This window comes from Gallus gallus, chromosome 4 (assembly GCF_016699485.2).
Source record: "Gallus gallus isolate bGalGal1 chromosome 4, bGalGal1.mat.broiler.GRCg7b, whole genome shotgun sequence".
NCBI lineage: Eukaryota > Metazoa > Chordata > Aves > Galliformes > Phasianidae > Gallus > Gallus gallus.
In genome coordinates, this window is record NC_052535.1 from 35608794 (window position 1) to 35625872 (window position 17079).

Consider the following 17079-nt stretch of genomic DNA (forward strand, 5'->3'; position numbering starts at 1 on the left):
ATCAAAATTGTGCACTTAATTTAGTTGTTTTAGAAAGCTGTTCCCTCTTTTTCTTTAACCTTTCACAGAGGGAAAAGAAAACAAAGCAAAGCAAACAAATAAAAAACAATGTATTTTGCAAACTCTTATTATCAGGAAAATGTGTAAAATACATATTATAAAAAATACCAGTGTGTTTTTGAAATACTCTTACAACATAGTTTTTGTGGCAATAAATACATCTTTACATTTAAATAACAAGGTATTTTGCCTCCTGTTGATGAGTACGGTAACTGAATGTTCAAGGTCACTCTCTCAGATGGATTTTATTTTTAACATACATAGTATTTCATTTAGCTAATCCATGATCAAGCAGTCTTCTTTTGCCTTTCCTTTACTTTCCTTTAATTTCTTTGATAAAACTTGCCTGGGGATTCATTAAATCTTAATTCACAATACAGACTTAACTATGCTCATTCCCTGCAGTGTAGCCCATCATTGATTCTATGTAGATCTGTCCTTTTGTGAAGTAATTGCATATTTTCCACCACCTCTAATTCTCATGCTAGCTTGGGCATTTCCAGAGAGCGGGATTCATAACTGTCTCCCTGAAAGACTAATATGCTCAAAAAAAAAACAGAGATAAAATTATACTTAACTTTTTGTTTTGTTTTCAGTCTTACAACATCATAAAAAAAAAACGTGCAGTCTGTTAACCCTGTTACCTAAACATCCTGGCCAGGAAAAAAAATTTAGTAATATCCTTATTCATATTAAAGCATGAATAATTTTATCAATGTCAACTATACTATCAGTGCTTGCAAGCAAGTAGGCATGTGTGTGTGCAGTAGTATGAAGATTTTAAAAATATCTGTTCTTTTGTGATTAAAAGTAATCTTATGAAGAGAGTTATTTTTAAAGGTACTGCACAATGTGAATTGAAGTTCTCCTGACATTTCAAGCGCAACAGTTTTCCTAAACAAAGAAGGCATTCTATGAAATACTGGTCATAAACTATAATTACAGTTACAAGATTGAGTTTGCTAGATAAAAAATAGAATGTTTTTTCTTAGTTGGCTGATTTATTTTTTTTTTAATTGGCTATTGATGTTTTTTGTTTATTTTTTAATCAAAATGTTCTTACGAGTTAGAGAGGCCTACAGAGTGGCTTCAGGATGAAAAACTAGTTCAGGAGGCTGAATAAATAATTTTAAAAAGCTGTGGTGTACATAAAATCATTTTGTATACAAACCTCTAAATTTCATCCAGGTTGCAAGTTAGAAAGAAATATCTGCTTTTTCATTTCCATGTTTTTAAAAGGAGCTAGAAAATTCTTAGAGGATGTTCTTCAAACTTGTTACAACTTGACGTTCCTGTCACTGCTGAGATTTCCAGTATCTTCTATGGCATCTTATATGCTTTAATGTCGTTTAAGCAAATAAAGGAGGCAAGTCTTATTTTTAAGTATTATGAGTGTAATTCATAAAGAATCTTTATCACAAACTATGTTCTCTCAAAACATATTGTCACTAAGACATCACCTTTCAAAGATTATGTGAAAGTGAACTGCTTGATGAAATAGTAATTTTTAGATAAGTCCCTTTGTCCAAAGATGTCCCTCTGGAATTCAGGAATAATAACGGGGAAAGGTCTGTGATTTTATATAAATTATTTAAGACATTATTGAAATTCTGAAGCACAATACACTAGTATGTAACTTAAAGGGCACTTATGTATGAAGTGACTTAGATCATTTGCAAAAACAGAGTTAAAACAACATTAGGTTTTCCCGTACTTGAACATATGCTTTAGTACTACTGTTTTTTTCCATGTCAAATGTTTGTATTTTAAGTGCTAAATTATTCTTTGCTGTTCTTTTTATTTATTTCAAGACAACAATAACAAAGCAGTACTATAAAGGGCAGCTTATTTGCTATAAATCTAAACTCCTGGGGGGGGGGGGAGGGGGAAGTATTTTTGTTGATCCTAGTGGATGGTGTAACTAGAAATGCAAGTGTAGTGAGCAGCGTTACATCACTAGAAATGTAAATTTGTCTTTGTACTGCAGTTCACCAAGTGAAACCAAGTCAAGACTTTGTTCTGATAGAACAACATAATTTTTGAATCTTGTCCTAAGTTGTTTATTAAAACTTACCTTAACTTTCTGAAACAATAGCATCTGTTTTCTGCAGTTGGTGGTGGTAGTGTTTTGAAAAGCACTGCTGGGTTTGGCCATTTGGGAATTTGTTACATTTGTTCTGAAACCTGCCTTTCTGATTAATTGCCTGTGTTCACTTCAGTTAAGATCTCTGAAAAGCCCTTCAAGACAAATGCTAGATGTAATTTCAGGCTCTTACAAAGCAGAGAACTATCATGTGGCTGTCTTTTACAGCGTGAATTATTATTCCGACCAATTGGAAAAGATCTGCCTTTATAAGATTGATCATTTCAATAGATGCCCCAGAAAAAGCTCAAAGCACACTTTCTTTTCCCAGCAACTTCTTTTGAAATCTGTTAGAGCTTGATCTAATTCAGTTAATATTGGTTTTGGAGCTTAAAAAAAAAAAAAAAAAGTCTGGATACAGTTTTATGTGGGAAATACTGTGAACATCTCCTTTTCTCCTGTTTTCTCAATGGTTGCTTGTTGCCCATACTAAGATATATTTCAGAAATGATTTACAGACATCAGTTTGGTAATGGCCATGCATTTCCATTGCATTAGTCACATCATTCTAAATTCAGCATGTATGAGAATGTACTTAAGAGGGTGATCATTTATTATTCTATGTAATGAGACCATAAGAAGAAGTGGAGAAAAGAATTTGATCATTCAAATCTTGCCTGATCTCACAGACTCATTTGAGTTGGAATGGACCCTTAAGGGCCTTCTAAGCCAATTCCTCTGCAGTGACGAGGCTTCTCAGAGCCTGCTCTCAGCAGCACAGAGTAGAGGGGCAGGATTACCTCCCTTGAGCTGCTGGTCACGCTTTGGATTCAGCCCACAATGTGGTTGGCTTTTTGGCTGCAGGGGCACGCTGCTGGCTCCTGTCAAGCTTGTCAACCACCAGTACTCCCAGATCCATTTGGCTCTAGCCTTACATTCCCCAGGTTGTACTGGCAGTAAGGATTGCAACCCAGGTGCGAGACCTTGTACTTAGATTTGTTGAACCTCATGAGGTTCTCCTGCACCCACTGCTTGAGTCTGTGTAGGTCTCTGAACTGTTTGGATCTCATGATTGTTTACTGTAACTTTGTCTTTTCCTCTGAGAATCAGAACATTTGCATCTTACAGGTGGTATTTCAATATTGTGTTCATTGTGCTACTCTTCATTGTAATTGACTGCCATCTGGAATTTTTCTTGTTTGGGAATCTATAAGCACAGCATAGTTAATTAGTTTAAGACTTTGGAATGCATTCTTTGGACTCCTTAAAAAATAAATAGTCCATATTTCATAGAAAGAAAAACAGAACTGACACTTTTTTCTCTTTCATTTTTTACTTTAAAGTATGTTTCAGAGACCTCCAGTCTAAATGTATTTGTTTTATGGCAGGTGTTTCAGCAGTTATTGCTAATTGTGAAATTAGATGCCAATACTGTAGCCACGTCTTTATTCACTAATTGGTTTTGGCACATTTTAACTAGCTAAACACAGAACTATTCAGATGAAGCAGGTGAAGATTTGTGTTGAAGTGGTGATTCTGAGCTGTAAGACAGTCCTCCTCCTCCTACCTGGCCACAAACCAGGTTCTCCCTGGGAGTTTGCACAAGACCTGAGGTGGTGGCATCACCTGTTAGCAAAGCACAAGAAAATAGAAAACAGGTGAAATTCTGAGCTACAGTCATTCAGTACTCATTTTTCATTTTTATTTTGACTGTTTGGGTTGCTACAGGGTCAAAAAAAATCATGTACTTCTCCTTTGCAGACTGTTTTGTAGTTTCATCCATCTCTTCTGCAATTGGGAGTGCATTGTCACTAGAAAAATGTGGTGTGGTTGATGTATTTCTTTTCTGATCCCCAATACCTTTGGACTTTTTCTCCTTGACACATCATGTGCTTTTTCCTTTGTTGCCCATAGGAAAACATTTCTTGGGGCTTGGATCAGTGAACTACAGTTTAGAGTCCATGTACAGTGCAGCATCCTTGAGTGTCTCTTTGCATCTACTCCACAGAATGGACCTCTACTGACATTTTGCAAACTGAAGGATTTTCATATTTTGAGCAACTAAGTCACTTCTCTAACTTCGAATAGTAGAGTTTTCTATGCCGTATTCTTATTTTTTCTTCTCAACCTGACTTGATTTTCTTGAAGATTTTCAAGTTTTGGAGGCTAGCAGACTTGTAAAACAAGCAACAGCTTAAAATCTCTTTGTTGTTTTTTATTTTTTTAATTTCTACATGTTGATTTTTTGTTGGTTTTGTGTTTCTTGTTTTGTTTTGTTTGTTATTCCCTTTTACACTTCTGATTATCCTTACTTTTAGGAATTATGCAGTTTGCCTTTGAAGCCTTCCCATCTGTCCTTCCTTTTGTAGTTGTAGGTGCCATGTGAAAGGGAAAGAACAGTTGCTCAAGACAGATATCCTTGACAGATATTATATTTTTACTATCCAGTCTCTGCCTTTTCTGCAGTAGTGTTTTTCTGGGCTTCTGAAAAAAAGTTGAAGAGTTTCTTGAATATGGCAGAGTATTTCCCTTATGTATGTGTAACTAAGGAAGGCAGTGTGTGTGTATGCTATCTATTCTGCTGCAGGAAAAAAATATTCCAGTTTTGTAGGGTGAAATGCCTCAAAGATCTGCTTGACCTTGGCCTCATTGCTGATTCTAACAGAAAGAAACATTTAGTCTATGAGTTTGTTCTTAAGGTTTTTTTGTTTGTTTTGTTATGTTTTTTCATTTTAGTTCCTTCTGCTTTTTTTTTTCTTGTTGTATGTCTCATTGATGAAGCTGCTTAGTAAAAAACTATCTTTTCAGTAAAAAGTTGGAACTTATTATGGCACATGCACTACTGGCAAATCTAATTATAGCAATAAATTTTACTTCACCAAGTGGTAAAGTAAAACTCTATATTGGATCTGTATTAAAATATTAATTCAGAGTTGGGAGGAAGAAATGCTTGTAGCCAAATTAGGTTTTGTTAAGCCTTTATGTGAGGAATGTGGCATTGTGCTCTTAGGGAAATATGCAAGAACAAGAAGTCAGGGCATGTGATAAAGAATAAAGGTAAGGGACTGAGTTGCATTCAGAGTGTGTTATTGTAGTTACAAAGCATTTGAAAGCACTTTGGTATAAGAGGTAGGGAAGAATAGTGTTCAGCAAATTATCTGTATAAGAATTTTGAGGAAGGTACAGAACTAAATGGAATAGAGAAACTGTTTCTGGAAGGCGTCCCAGCTGTCACCACTGAAGAAAACATTAAATCAAGAACCAACAGAAATACTAAGGTAGTAACATCATACGGGTTACTAACAGTGTGATTCCCTGCAGCTATATTTAAGGTTGTGTTAAGTTCTTCAACAGCTAAGATGCTATTGAAATGCTATGATAAAGGTCTAATGTGAAAAGATTATTTATTACATGCCAAAAAAGATCAAATACCATATCACTCAAGTGAGTTTAGGTCAAATTAATGCAAAACGAAAAAAGTCAGAAAATCTAATAACAAAGTTCCATAATAGACTATCCATTAAATTAAATATCATATTCAAACTTTTTCTTCATCCCTTAAAAATAAGAAAAGTGATTTGTCTTGGTGGAATGTTTCAGACAGACACTGCAACAGAAAATAATGTATAGATCTGTAGATGTATTTATTTAATATGGCAAACCATATGATGGAATTTGCAATAGGGAGAAAAGTATGATGTTTGACATACTCATTGTTCATTGGTGTATATATATCACCATTAATACCATTTCCTTAATGGAAGAATGGGAGGGTTTTTTTAGACATAAATGAACTCTAGTGAAACATGAGTTGAGAAGGTGGCAGTAAGTGTGTGCTCTCGCCTTAGGTTCTGACTCAAAGTTAAAATTGGAATGTGATTCCATTGTGATTCAGTTTAACTTTATACAAACATTTACTGCAGCATTATATTCTTATCTTGATATGATCTCCGATGGTCTCGCATTTTATCTGTATTGAATTTTTAGTTTAGCAATGGATTAAATTGAAACCCATTGTTGACCTGCCTTTAAGCGGGAGGAAGGGCTAGGTGACCAAATGAAGGTCTTTTCAGAACAGAATGATGCTGATTGTGTGATTTTTGGTTGATAGGATGTGCATAGGACTACATTTGCATATTTTGATTTGATTAAGTGTACATTCTGTTTTCCTATGATTGAAGAAGGGTGTAATTTAGGGGTAAATAGGACCCCTATTTTATTTTATTGAGTTGAGCTTATTGCTCAACTCTACTGAATTCACCCACAGGCGTACTGAGGCTCATGGTTCAGATCAGGAATGAAACACACACCACACTTGAAATGTTAGCTCACTCTGAGAGGTGGTGAGGTGCCCATTTTTACATAAGAAATCTACAGTCCTCTATGTAATATTGGCAAGAAGCATTTTTCAGACCTTAAATAAACTCCTTTGGTACTTCGTTTGTTTATCTGTGATACATCTGATGTATGTGACAATTTACTATATAGTAGGTTTCTAATTGTCTATGTATACGCTAAAATGACTTGTTGTGTAATACAGTGGATTTGTCTCTTTGTTTTTAATGGGATCTTTTATGCATGCAACCAGTGGCAGAACATTCCTGTGCAGAACTGGATAACATAGTTATAAAACAGGTACAAGCAGAAAAATAGTGGACGTTCATAGCAAAATTACTGATACGTGTCATCAGGCCAGATGAGACTGTCAGAGGAATGGTGACTACTGAAAGAACAGAAGACTGGTGAAAGCTGTCACTGAGACTGTCCAGCAGTTTCAGCCTCAATTTCCAGCACACAGCCCTAAAATAGAAGCACTCTCATTGCAGCGAGTACAGTTAATTTGCTCTAGATGAAAGATGTAGGCAATTATATGTAAGAGGTCCCTAAGACCAAGTTTGTGTAGGCCTTGAATGAGCAAAGCAGGGAGGCTTTAGAACATCTTGTATAAGCATGGACACAGGGAGAGCTGAATTCAAGTTTTCTTAAGTTCATGAGTGCAGAAAGAATCAGACAGGTTAGAACATACTGTAATTAAGAAATTATTCTAAAATAATATCACCAGTGTGAACGAGATTTCTGGAGATGAGTTACTATTTTTTCCACTTCATGCTTGTTGGTTTTTTAAAATTACATTTACAAATATGTTTTTGTTGTTGTTGTTGTTGTTTTTAAACTGGAGGAACAGTGTTTCAGCAGATGTTGAGGCATGCAGAAATTCAAGAGTTATCCATAACAACTTTCTACCTAAGCAATTTGAGCAGATTGTTGTTTCTAGTGAGATAGTTGCAAAGAAGCATCCTATTAAGAAATTAAAGCTAACTATACAGCAACGTTAGTTGGACTATTGATTTGAAACACTGATCCTATTGCTGTCACATAAGGTAGCTATTGCTATCACATTAGGTACACAGACTATTACTGCCTACCTTGAGCAGTAGATGAACCTAGATGTAATGGCAGCATGGGTAGTTTGGCCTTATGAGATTGCAATCCAAAGTCTGGTGTGAAAATATATTTTAGAATCTTTCACCTAGAAGTGGAAGCAGATTGCTGAAAAGTGCATGTAAATGTTGATTCAGAGTTGAAAATGTGCCAACAGGCTGCTAGTAAAATATTTACTGATAACTTTAAGATGGAAACATGTCTTTCTTATTGAGCTGTAACTTCAGTTTGAAAGATATTTGTAGGAGTAGGTTCATATTTATCTATACATGTAGACTATGGAGCTGCATTTGCTCTTCAGACTATTTCTTTTTCTAATTTTGTTCATGCTTGGCATAGAAAGAAAGAAAAAAAAGAGATTTCCATTCTATCATCTTCTATTGAACATAGCTCTAAATGTTTTGGAATTGTGTGAAGGCCATGTAGTATTTTAGCTCACTGTAGGACAACAATATTACTTTTTTATTTCTTTGTTTACGGCAAAACACATTGTAATCTGAAATCTAATACAAGAAAAGACAAAATGCTAAGCAGTTTTCCATTGCAAAGACTGAATATTGGTTGTTATTAAAGTCAGATAATGCTATAAAAGAGATTAAGATGTAAACAATTGCTTGTGAAAGGGAGGGTTTTTTTTTAGCATTTTCAAATCCTATCTATTTCAAAGTAAGAATTTCTCTTATTTTTTTCTGTGTTTTCCTATAACACCTTGGTCTTCCTCTTTAATATTACCACATTGTTTACCATTTTTCATTTACATTTATGTAGACCATTATTATTCCAGAAGTATCGAACTCTACATCTCTGTGTATTCAACTTCCAGTTTCTTCAACTTGTCAAAGAGAGCCTAAAGTCTTATGTTGTCTTTAGAGAGCAGAGAGCAAATGAACTGTCTGTAAGTAGAAGCAATCTCACCACCTAAAATTTTAAATGGGATTTTTTTTTAAATGAGAGATGGAAGGCTGAACAACAGTATTTTAATTAACTTCCGTGGCTTGAAATGAACCAACAACAGGCATCTCAGATGTAGAAGAATAAGAGGTGGGGCATTAATACCAAGGTATGAAGAGTTGAATAGAGAACCACATGGATATTATATCTTTTGTTACCCTATGGGCTTTTTAAATGCAGTTGGAAGAAGTAATACTTATATCAAGAGGGACACACAAATCCAGTTGTCAAGAAGTTATTAGTGAGTGTTTGGCATTAAAGCTGGAGTTCAGTAATAGCCTGCTGTAGAATATGGTGCCACCATGACACTATGATGTACAGATGTCATTGTATTGAAATTAATTGTTAAAAAAAAAATTAAGCTTTATATTGGACTGGAAAAGTCAGCCTTTTGTGGATTCACTACACTGAACAGCTCACTGTTTCACTGAAAAATTCAACTAGTGAAGTTTTGCGTGATATGTGTGAAAGCAGTTTTATCAGAGCATGGTTTCCCACTTCAGTATTTTATGTTTATGAAAAAATCAAATTCTATCCTTAGAAGACAAACTAATAGCAATCCAGCAAGTGTATCTGTCTCTGGGCAATCTTATATATTAATAGTGATATGCCATCATGTGTTGACAAGGAATTATCCTTCAGAACTCTCATGAGATCAGTTGAACATTTTTATGTGGGAGTAACTAAGACTTCAGTGTAACCTGTCTTCTAAGACTGTGCTTTTTATTCTCAGGTGTGCTCTGAAATATTTTGAGTTATCGATCTCCTTTCTATGATGAGAAACATCTACATATTCTTCTTCTTCTAAGTCAAAGTATTATGCATTTCTGCCTAGTGAAAATCTTGCCAACCAGAAGTAGCCACTGTAAAAATAATCAGTTGGTTTGTTTATGTTTATTAGTGTATTTGTTAACTATGTTAGAGGTGTATTTGTGCTATGAGAAAAGAGGCATTTATTGGGGAAAAAAAAAAGACATTGTTTTGATGGGTAGTAAGTGATCTCTTATTTTCTTCTGGCATTGTTTAGTCCCTTGTCAATACATATTTTTTTGTGGAGATTCCTCATAGAAAGCAAGAAAAAAGAATAGCTATATATGTGTAGTTATACTACAGAGGGAGAGTATTCAGATCTGCTGAAAAAATTTGATCATTTCATATATTGCAGTAGTCAGACTTCCAAGTTGCTGAAGGTGAGCTCAGAGGACTTCAGTCACTATACAGAGTAGAGATAGTAACAAGTCAACTCATAACATCAGAGTTCGGGCTTCACTGAAATAACAGTCCAATACTTAATTGGATATTTTGCTTTGTTAAATAGGTTACACTATGACTTCATTTGGACTTCCTTGTTGCTATTGTGCCAGAATAACAACATCTACAAACCAACTGGATGATGCTTGTGGTGATTATTTTAACAATTTTCAGGAATTGTTTTGTTCAATGTGAGAAATAAAAGTGATGGTGGGAACTGGATGTCAAATTCTGATGGAATCTGTATCACACTCTCACCTGGAAAAGATTAAAAATTGATTGTGGTTTCTAGAAGAACTGAGTTCTATGATGTTCTGATTGCATTACTGAATGCTTAGTGAAAAGAAAGTTACAAATGACTGGGTGAAAGAAATTTAGCAGAAAAACAGTCTATCTGCTTGCCCTGTGCATAAAATCCACATTCACGTTATGGTTGTCTTGGTTAATCAAAACTTTCTGCATTAACAACACATGAATGCTAAAAATATCTTATATGGAGGCAGAAAAGATAAAATAAAAGCCTCTCTAATTTTTCCTTCCTGAGGAACAAAGACTGGAGCACTGACTTACAGTGCACAGAAATGAGTAGAAAAGTTACATAGTCTTTGTCCTGCCTTCAAAGGCAGGATTTCACCTAGGGAACCTGCTTGAAATCTGCACTAAGCATAAGTAAGCAGTTATGAGTAAGTAAACTGACTGATTAGTTCAACATCTGATGCTGTGGTAAATATAAAACAATGAATATGATTTTTAAAATTCTAAACAAGTGTCTAAATTTGGCTTGCATGGACATATAGAAAATGATGTCTGAGTTAGCTGTTTAGACTAGAGCATTAGCTCTGGCTCTCCCAGGTCGGTGAAATCTACATGTTTGGGGTGTTTTGGTTTTTTTTTTTTTTTTTGCTACAAGATTTAAGCGGACACCTGTGTAGATTTTCTTGATATACTGTGTTCATGTACAAAGCAGTCCTAAAAACTATATTTCGCTCATTGCTCCCGTGCTGTAAAAGGGCTTCCAAGTCTTGACTCATTCTTGCTTGTCTGCTGAGCTATAAATTTTCAGATATTGATGACTGTTTTCTTCTCACCTGCATATTCAAAGATGAAATGTGGATGCTATTCATTTTCAAACTGTTCTTTCAGGAGCTTTTTGAACACAACCTTCATTTTCAGTTTCACTGCGCTGGCCCATTAATGGGCCACTGGTGAAGCATAGCTTACAGTGCTCATTAACTTATTTTGATGGTGTGTGGTTGTTTGTTTGTTTGTTTGTTTTGAAACATAATGTACTTAACAAAATTGATAATATATTTTTTTTAAACTTAGTCCATGTTATATGTCAGGACAACCAGCAACAACCACAGATGAGAACAGGGAATTCTGTCTGAAAATAGGAAACACTTAACTGTGGGTGATGGAGCATTGGCACATTGCTTGGAGAGACTGAAGGGTCTCCTCCTTGGAGATCTTCAGAAACTGCTTGGATGTGGTCCTGAGCCACCCTGCTCAGGAGCCCCTGCTTGAGGAGGGAGTGGTCCTGATGGACCCAGAGATTCCTGCCCATCATTCTTTGATTTTGTGGAGTGAATTAGCAAAGAGCAACTTAGTTTATGTATGTTAAGTGAAAGAAGCCTTCAGAACTAATAGATGTAGTTAGGAGCAGTAAAAAAATACAACTAGAATGTAATTAAAAATATATAGCGAAAGCTATTTTCCTGCTTATCATTGATGACAACATAGACTGACTGGGATTTTAAGATTTAAAAATTTATTGACCTCAAGATGATATAGAAAGAGTTATCAATCAAAAGAAACAAAAAACAATGTTTGCACAGATCCTGAGATGGTGAATCTACGCCTCTGTTGTATACATTTCCTAAATTAAGGTTAAGAAAATGCTGCAATTAGAATGTTTTGTGTACCTTCTAAAAGAACTTTAAAAACATTTTAAATGTAAACAAGGTCCATATATTTAGCATGTATGTAAATCCTTAACATACATTAGTGTCCTATGTGAAGTGTGCCACAGTATCAGGGGATGATGCCAAGCAGAATCCAAAATAAAATTTGACTGTATACTAAGAACAATGTGTGTTACTCAGTAAGTGACCTCTTAATTAAAATTATGCAGCAAAAATTTAGGGAAGGATTAGCTACTTAGAAACATCAGGTGAGTATGCTAACTTTATAGATTATTAATTTAGTAACAAGGTAACTAGTCTGCATTGCATCTGCAATCTGCATCTGCAATGCCTCTGCATTTTTAATAGCCTTCTTATCCCTGCTTAAGGCCATACATTTCCAGGAATCACACGGCATTTGGAAAACTTGGTAAGTACAGTATTTGCCCCTGAAGTTATTATAGAAGCACGAACAGCTTTAGGATGAAAAAAAATAATACACAGAGCAAAAAAATAAGCCATGTGTGATTAAAACTGTTGAGCAGCGCCAGCAGAACTTGAACTCTCTACGGAGAATGTCAAACTTGCCTTGGTTTTGAAAATACTCCTTATCACTGTGCCAGATTTACCGAAGGATAACACATATTTCTGAATGAGCTAGTTGGGGAAAGGAGAAGCAGCTCTGGTTAAAAGATAGAGGCATTTCCCCCCTGGAAAGCCTTTTACTCCAGAAATTATAAAGATGAAAAAGTAATGCAGTCAATTGCATTGGCATTTTGCTTTTCAAAGGAGTATTATGTCATTCAGAATACATTATTAAGTTATTTTCACTAATGATAACAGTAACTAACAGTGAATAATAATAAAACTCCCAATGCTTTGGCCAGTGAATTTTATAAAATAAAATTATTTAAATGTTTTATTTTTGATTTTTTGTGGATAAATGGTACAGTGCATGCATTCAGCACATAGAAAATAAGTACTTCTGTCTAAGGAGCAAGCATTCAGTTAACCACTGTCAAACAGGTTTAATTTGTACTTTTTATTTCTATATATCTTTAAATGTTGAATTGAAAGCTTTTAGAAAGGTTAAAATAATAAAAAAAGTTTTCAGTAGTGAAAGCGGTAGTGGTTTGAGTTCCTAGAAATAACTCCGGAGTCTTAATATACATAGTGTAACTAGAATCAGAAAACATTCTTCCTTGACAGTTTATGTGAATAATGTATTATGATCTACCACTGCATACCTAAGTTTACCAGAAAGCTGCCTTTAAGCAAACAGATTAACGTAGTTGATGTAATGGAGAATACATGATACCCCCCTGCAGTGTCTATTTTTCAAAGCTTCTGGCTTTGTCTTGGATGAATGTGCGTTTTCATAACATTTCAAATAACTGCAGTTTCTTTCAAAAAGACTTAGGGAACACTGGGAAGTAAGGAAGGCAGCTACTGTGCTTCTGCTGCACCAATACAAATTAACCTCTACTTGCCACCTTGACTACTCATTGTGATGGCTTTTACTTCTTCCTACAGTTGCGGGAAGGAGTTAGTCACTGTGTGACAAACTCGGGGTGTAATGAGATAATTGGCACCTGCAAACTTATACAGGTTTGCGTATGGCCCATGTGTTGTGAACTGTGGTCTTAGAAGCACAGCCACAGCAGCTTAAATAGTGAATAATCCTTCTAATTCTGCTTTTCATTAAATGACATGATATGCGGAGCATTACGTTACAGGTGATTTCTCTGTGGGGCTTGTTAGAGAAAGGTATGTATGCTTTACTCTTTTCTGATTAAGGAAAACAGAATTTTATAAGTCCTGAAACATAAAGTGACCTCAAAAAACAAATGCCTAGCACTAGGTAAATGCTTATCAGCCTGGAATTCAAAAGATTGGTGGTAGTCAAAATGACTTTCAAGGAAGTCAAGCTCCACTCAAGTTTCATAAGCTTCACGTGTTTGATTTTTTTCTTTAACTTTTATTTTTTGGCAATAAATACAACCTAAATAGTACTTAATTAGGACGTAATTAGTCACCACTGATTACCCAGTCTAAATGATGAGAGCACCCATTTACACTGGGAGAAAAGTGCAACATTGGACACAAACTCAAAGCAAAGCTCTGAAGGATGATCCTGATGCTGCTTTTCAAATATTATACACTAGAGTTTCTCTTTATCTTGTCCTTTTCTTAATCTCTTTCTCTTTCTAGTTCATTTCTCCTGGCTTGTTTTATGGAGTTCAGGTGGATAGGGGATCACAAATGGAAGAGGCTCTCTTATAGAACCCAAACCAGTATGACTTGCTTGGCATCTGATTTCTATTTTCTTTATGTGCACAGTTGGTATTTCAGAGCTATGAGGCAAATACTGGCATGATACACAAAAGACGTAGCTCTCTACTGAAAAAGCACAGTGTGTCTATTGATCAGGGATTTAATAAAGCTGCTTCTTGTCAACTCTCATCAGATGTGCCCAGTGAGTGAGTACCTGTTATGCAATTATGGAGAGATGACGAGGAGGAAGTGACAGGAGCCAAACTTGTACTGCACTCGCTCTCCTACCTGTTTGAAATATACTTTACCTTCAGTGACAGTATCAGCTAAGACATTGGTGTAATTAAGCATTCTTTTTTTTTTTTTTTTGTAATGAAATCCACTCTAATATATATTCTATTTATTGTCCTTTCCGTCAAATTTAATCATTTCTGACAAGTGTGAGCATGCCTGTCTCATCCTGATACTTTTGCCTTATCTTTATTCTCCTTCTCTTTTTCTATATTTTTTTTTGTCTCATTGTGTCCACTGATGGGTGGATTACTCATAGAACATTTTCAAATATAATTTCTGTTTATCTGAAAATAGAAACTGCAGTTCTTCAGTAATAACAAGCTCTTCTATCTAAACAGTCTTTATTTCAGTGCTTTCATTTTCTTCATGTCTTGTCATTTTTTTTTCATTTGCTACTGCTGTTAATCTGACATCCTTTGCTCAAAAAAAAAAAGAAAAAAAAATGTGTTTTATTTACAGGGCACAGCCTTTGGAAGTGCTCCTGTACCTTCTCGCAGGCAATTATGTGAGTCTCTTGAATTCCGCTCTGTGTTGTAAAGATGACTGTGTTCATGTGCTGTAGCATGGCATGCCAATATAGAGTTAATGCTCTGAGGTCAATATTCAACCGTTGGTGTTGCATATTGCCTGTAACGTGCTTGTAGCTAACAGCTTCTGTTGACTCCTTTATTTCTTTGCTGTGTTTTGTCCAACACATTGTAAACTGGGGCTGTGCTAGGCACTGTAGAGTTGCAAGAAGGGAATAAAATACTATATTGACTCAAAGTCTGGAGGGGAATAAGTATAATATTCCAGTTTATGTCTTCATAATGAATAGCATTGTTAAAACCAAAGAATATCTCTTTCACACTCTTCAAATTAATCTTTCAACTGTGCGAAACAAACAAACAAACAAAAATCTGGATCTTAATAAACTAAGAAGTGGAAAATCAAGCAACGTGGTGTAAGGCAGGTGTTACTAAGACTAACTATATCTATATTTGTTCTAATCAATTTAAAGAACCATCTCATCCCCAACTTTGGGGACTGTTAGGGGACTTTCACTGAGGAATCTCCTTTATTATGGACTAATAAGTCCATTGAAAATATTGACAATATATATTATTTCTTTGGGAAAACAAACAAAACTCAATTACCCCCATCTTCGCATTCCCTTCCCCTCCCAGCTCCCAATTCACCCCCTAAAAAATAGTAATAAGCAAGAAATCACAGATGTGATTTAAAAAAGGAAACATTTATGTTCTAACTCAAGATGATCTCTCTGCTGCTTTAACAGTGTGCGTGTGTAAGTGTGTACAGTGAACATTTAGATGCTCACAATACCATCAGACTTTGAGATGAGGACTTATGTTCCTTGGGTCTATTTCTGTCTCTCTCCTCCTAGCTTGAGTTGAATGTCCATCATAAAGACACTGGTGTATTCCATATACATATAATAAGCTACAGCCATGCACTGCATTATTATAATTACTATGCACTACATTACACCACTGAATGTCAAATAGTTCCATCACAATGTAACATTACAGGCTTATTCATAAAATACAGTGTGGCTTGAACAGTGCTTTGATGTTGGCAGTCTTGAAATGTGTTGCTTGCATAATTTCACCAATGCTGCTCTGGTGTATTCATAGGAAACATGTAATATTTGTCTATGAATGTGGGTCTTACCAAAGTAACTAAAAATACGGTTTGTATATCGTTGTCTTTTCTTTCATGCAATTATCTTAGCTGTCCCTATTCTTCTGGATATATCTAAGTGGAGAAAAAGTGAAATATCAAGATGAAATACTGTTCATGAAATATAACTGTGCTCTTATTATAGTTAAGATGTGGTCGAGAGACTAAATATTCTCACTGAACGTAAATTTTATCCTTGAGAAAAGCAATGCTGAAGTTTGGTTTTCTTTTTTTTTTTTTTTTTTTTTTTTTTTTGTCTGATGTGTGTGACATTTAGCAGTCTGCTAAATTGAAAATTCAAGCTGCTGTCTGGTTTACTTTAATTTAGGCAAATTCACTACTCTTTTACACAGCTAAGAAAATTATTGAAGACCTTGGAAGCACACCTATGTTGTAACATGCTTTAACATGCTTTGTTATAAATAATAAGAAACATACCTGATACTACTGTTAACATCTTCCTTTCTTGCACAGTATCTTTGTGTATCCTTGCTTGAGTGATGAAATGTCACCTAAAGAAGTGTCTGAGGTTTGAGCTTAAAGGGTTGTGTGAAAAGAACAGAAGATGTGGGAAAAGTCAGGGTAATGGTTTGCAGGAATAAAGATGCAGAACAGTAAAGTAAATGAAGAAGAGTGGATAACAGTTGTGTTAAATAAATACACAGATGCATAGGTAGGAAAGAAGGGTCGGTCTTATGAAATAAGATTGGATTATGAAATCAAGATGAAATTAACATCATCAAAAAGGTGAAAGGGAAGATGTTGGTTTAGAACTGCATACATAGAGTGTGACAGTGCCTTGACTGGGAAGCAATTGGAAGCAAAAGAAGCATATAAGTGAAGAGATCCATAACATTAGGGAAGGGAAAAAAAAGTTATTTCAGACAACTATTTTCTGCTTTTATGTGTACTAGAAAGCAGTGAAGATATCGAGCTATAAATACGTTGTATCAAAACTCATCTTCCAGCCATTGGTGGCAGTTCTCTGGTCTTCAAAAAGCGTTGGACATCGTTACTGTTTACTTACAAAAGTGGGAAATGATGATGCCTGGGAATTCAGAGCAGAAACACTACTGAGCAAATACAGTGTTCTATCATGCAGAAATTTAAAAGTAGGCTGTTTTTTTGTTGTTGTTGTTGATG

General features: G+C 35.2%; 1 protein-coding gene across 4 annotated transcripts in view; it reads left to right on the forward strand.

Annotated features, from left to right (window-relative positions):
- CCSER1 (coiled-coil serine rich protein 1) overlaps window positions 1-17079 on the forward strand; it is a 624313-nt gene that overhangs the window by 470891 nt on the left and 136343 nt on the right. For 2 of the 4 annotated variants that reach the window (XM_004941036.5, XM_040699150.2), the window contains exon 10: window positions 14716-14761. The exons of the other annotated variants lie outside the window; for them this stretch is intronic. In XM_004941036.5, coding sequence (XP_004941093.1) covers window positions 14716-14761 — 46 coding nt within the window. The remainder of the gene's footprint in view (window positions 1-14715; window positions 14762-17079) is intronic. 4 annotated transcript variants of the gene reach the window in all.